General features: G+C 39.4%; 2 protein-coding genes across 2 annotated transcripts in view; one reads left to right on the forward strand and one right to left on the reverse strand.

Annotated features, from left to right (window-relative positions):
* The window catches only part of LOC123011681 (DNA replication licensing factor Mcm5-like), a 4,300-nt gene extending 3,151 nt beyond the window's left edge, over positions 1-1,149 (reverse strand). Inside the window, 3 exon segments of the mRNA XM_044409255.1 lie at positions 2-410; positions 458-713; positions 762-1,149. Coding sequence (XP_044265190.1) covers positions 2-410; positions 458-713; positions 762-1,003 — 907 coding nt within the window. The 5' untranslated portion in view covers positions 1,004-1,149.
* Positions 1,150-1,360: 211 nt separating this feature from the next.
* The window catches only part of LOC123011683 (protein pellino), a 13,113-nt gene continuing 12,261 nt past the window's right edge, over positions 1,361-2,212 (forward strand). The window contains exon 1 of the mRNA XM_044409258.1: positions 1,361-1,683. Within this exon, the coding sequence (XP_044265193.1) occupies positions 1,562-1,683 (122 nt within the window). The 5' untranslated portion in view covers positions 1,361-1,561. The remainder of the gene's footprint in view (positions 1,684-2,212) is intronic.

The following is a 2,212-nucleotide window of genomic DNA, read 5'->3' on the forward strand; positions in this document are numbered from 1 at the left end:
CCAACTCGTGCAATTTTCTTAATCGAGTAAACCCCCAGGACGAAAATACGGTTCCCTGGAACGACTTTTTCGCACAAATAGCGGTCACAATACAGTGTGAGGTGTCTCGGGATTTCCCCTTGAGGGATTCCATCTGGTAATTCTTGTAGTTTCAGGATTTGAAAATCGACACAGTGGCATTTATCAGGGATTATGTAGTAGGGATCAAGGGGGCATTTGGGTTGCCCTGCTTGTTCAGTGTTGCATTTCCGGGGCATCACATAGCCKTCCATTCCGGGTTTCACCGGTAAATTCGGGATTACATTCTGACACGAACGACACTGAATTGKGATTTTCGTCGCTTTGGCTTTAATCCCTGACGCACTGACCACAATTCCTGGGATTTTCACCAGTTTTGAAACAACATCAGACTGAAATTACCAGATTTAAAAGTGCCAAAAACACTCAAATAACCCACTTTCATGTTTCTCAAGTTTGTKGGAGTGGCGTCTGAGGATAACATGATTTGGATGTCTTCCATGGTGTCTTCGCCTTCGGGACGGGGGGCTGTGAGCTCATCGGCGACTTCCTTGGCTGCTTCCTCGAAAATAACCAAATGTTCCGACGGTTGTTTGTATAATTTATCGGCCAAAGTTTCGTCAAATGCACCAACATCTTCAATGTTCACGTCCAAGTAGAACTGGCGGAGGGTGTAATTGCGTTTCAGGGTGTCGCTGTGAAACGATTAGTCATTTTCAGGGGTGAATTCCTGAAAAACTCACCGGTATTTGTAGCTGAAGTTGTCGGTGTGGTATTGGCGAATAAACTCCTTGAATTTTTTCTTGACACCTTGGAGATTGATCTGGGGGTCGGGGTGGTGYTCCTCGGCTGTGAAATTATCACTGTAGAACACTCCTGGGTCGTCGAAACCTTCCATTTTTGTTGAAAACACCACGAAAGCAGGAATCYTTAAATTGGCGGGAACGCTGAAGCAGGATTGCCAACAGTTGGGGTGACATTTCATGCGCGAAATACACTAGAACTCAACAGGAACGGATTTGAATCTCGCATTTGCACACCCAATGTTTCATAATTCGATTTTTAGCCAAAATGTAACGTCATTAATAATTCAAGTAAACGAAATTAATTCGTTGTGTGGAATYTTTATGTTTGTGACCCTGAACGTCAGTCACTTTGACAGTAGTTTCAAAAAAACTGACACATGTCAAAATGTTTTTTTCAAGTCGAAAATTGAGCTTGACACGAGGAAATTGACAAAACTGAACATTGTTCCGTTTTTGGGGCATAGTTTAATAAAAACTGGCGAGATGTCGTGTTTTTTAATGAATTTTTATGTCAAATGGGGGCGTTGGTGTGCGTATTTTGAACAAGTTTAAACCAGTCAGATTGGGCGCTGATTCATCGCCACAAAACCGGCCAGATTTCGTCCCAGTGGAGCAGAATCTGGGAAAATGTCTTTGTTTTGACTTGTCGATGCGAAATCAACACGAGTCATGACAAGAATGAGTCTTTCCACTCTTTCTTATAAGATTTGGTTTATTAGTGATTTTACGGCCGGAAAATGGACAAGGGTAAAATGGAACCAACGGAAGTTTCCTCGGATGTTTTAGTTAAAGTGTATTGTGAAATTGAGTGGTGTTTTAATGACTTTGGGGATAATATGTTAATTAAAAAAATGAAGTTGTAAGTATGCTGTGTTTTTTTTGTTTTGTTTTTTTTTTTTGACAGTGATAGTGATAATCTGATAATTTTTTAAATCAAATCGAGAAATGACCGCTTTGGCCGTGATGAGTCAGCCAAAAGTGCCGAAACGTTCTATAGAATTTGGGAAAGTTTAAATAGAGCACGATTTTTTATACAGTGCGTCTCAAAAAATTCGTAATTTTTTAAACTTGACCCAGTATTTTTGGATTTTTAAATGGATCAATTTTAAAGTTGAACATTTTTTGAATTTTTGTCGAGATTTTGATCGATTTTTGGCTCCCGGAGCGGTCTAATGGCAATAACTCCTGACCCATTAGAGATAACCTCTTATATTTGGTACCGTTGGATAGAAAATTGAATTTTCTATCATATGTTAAAAATTTCAGTGCTCTACGATGAATAGTTATCGAGAAAATTTCTGATAAAGTCAAAAATATCGAGAATTTAAATCCGACTATAACTTCAAAACTACTACGAATTTTGCAGTTTAATTGACGCCAATCGATTC

This window comes from Tribolium madens, unplaced genomic scaffold, assembly GCF_015345945.1.
Source record: "Tribolium madens isolate multiple individuals breed KSU strain unplaced genomic scaffold, Tmad_KSU_1.1 Scaffold_91;HRSCAF=231;Tcas5.2_LG7, whole genome shotgun sequence".
Lineage (NCBI taxonomy): Eukaryota > Metazoa > Arthropoda > Insecta > Coleoptera > Tenebrionidae > Tribolium > Tribolium madens.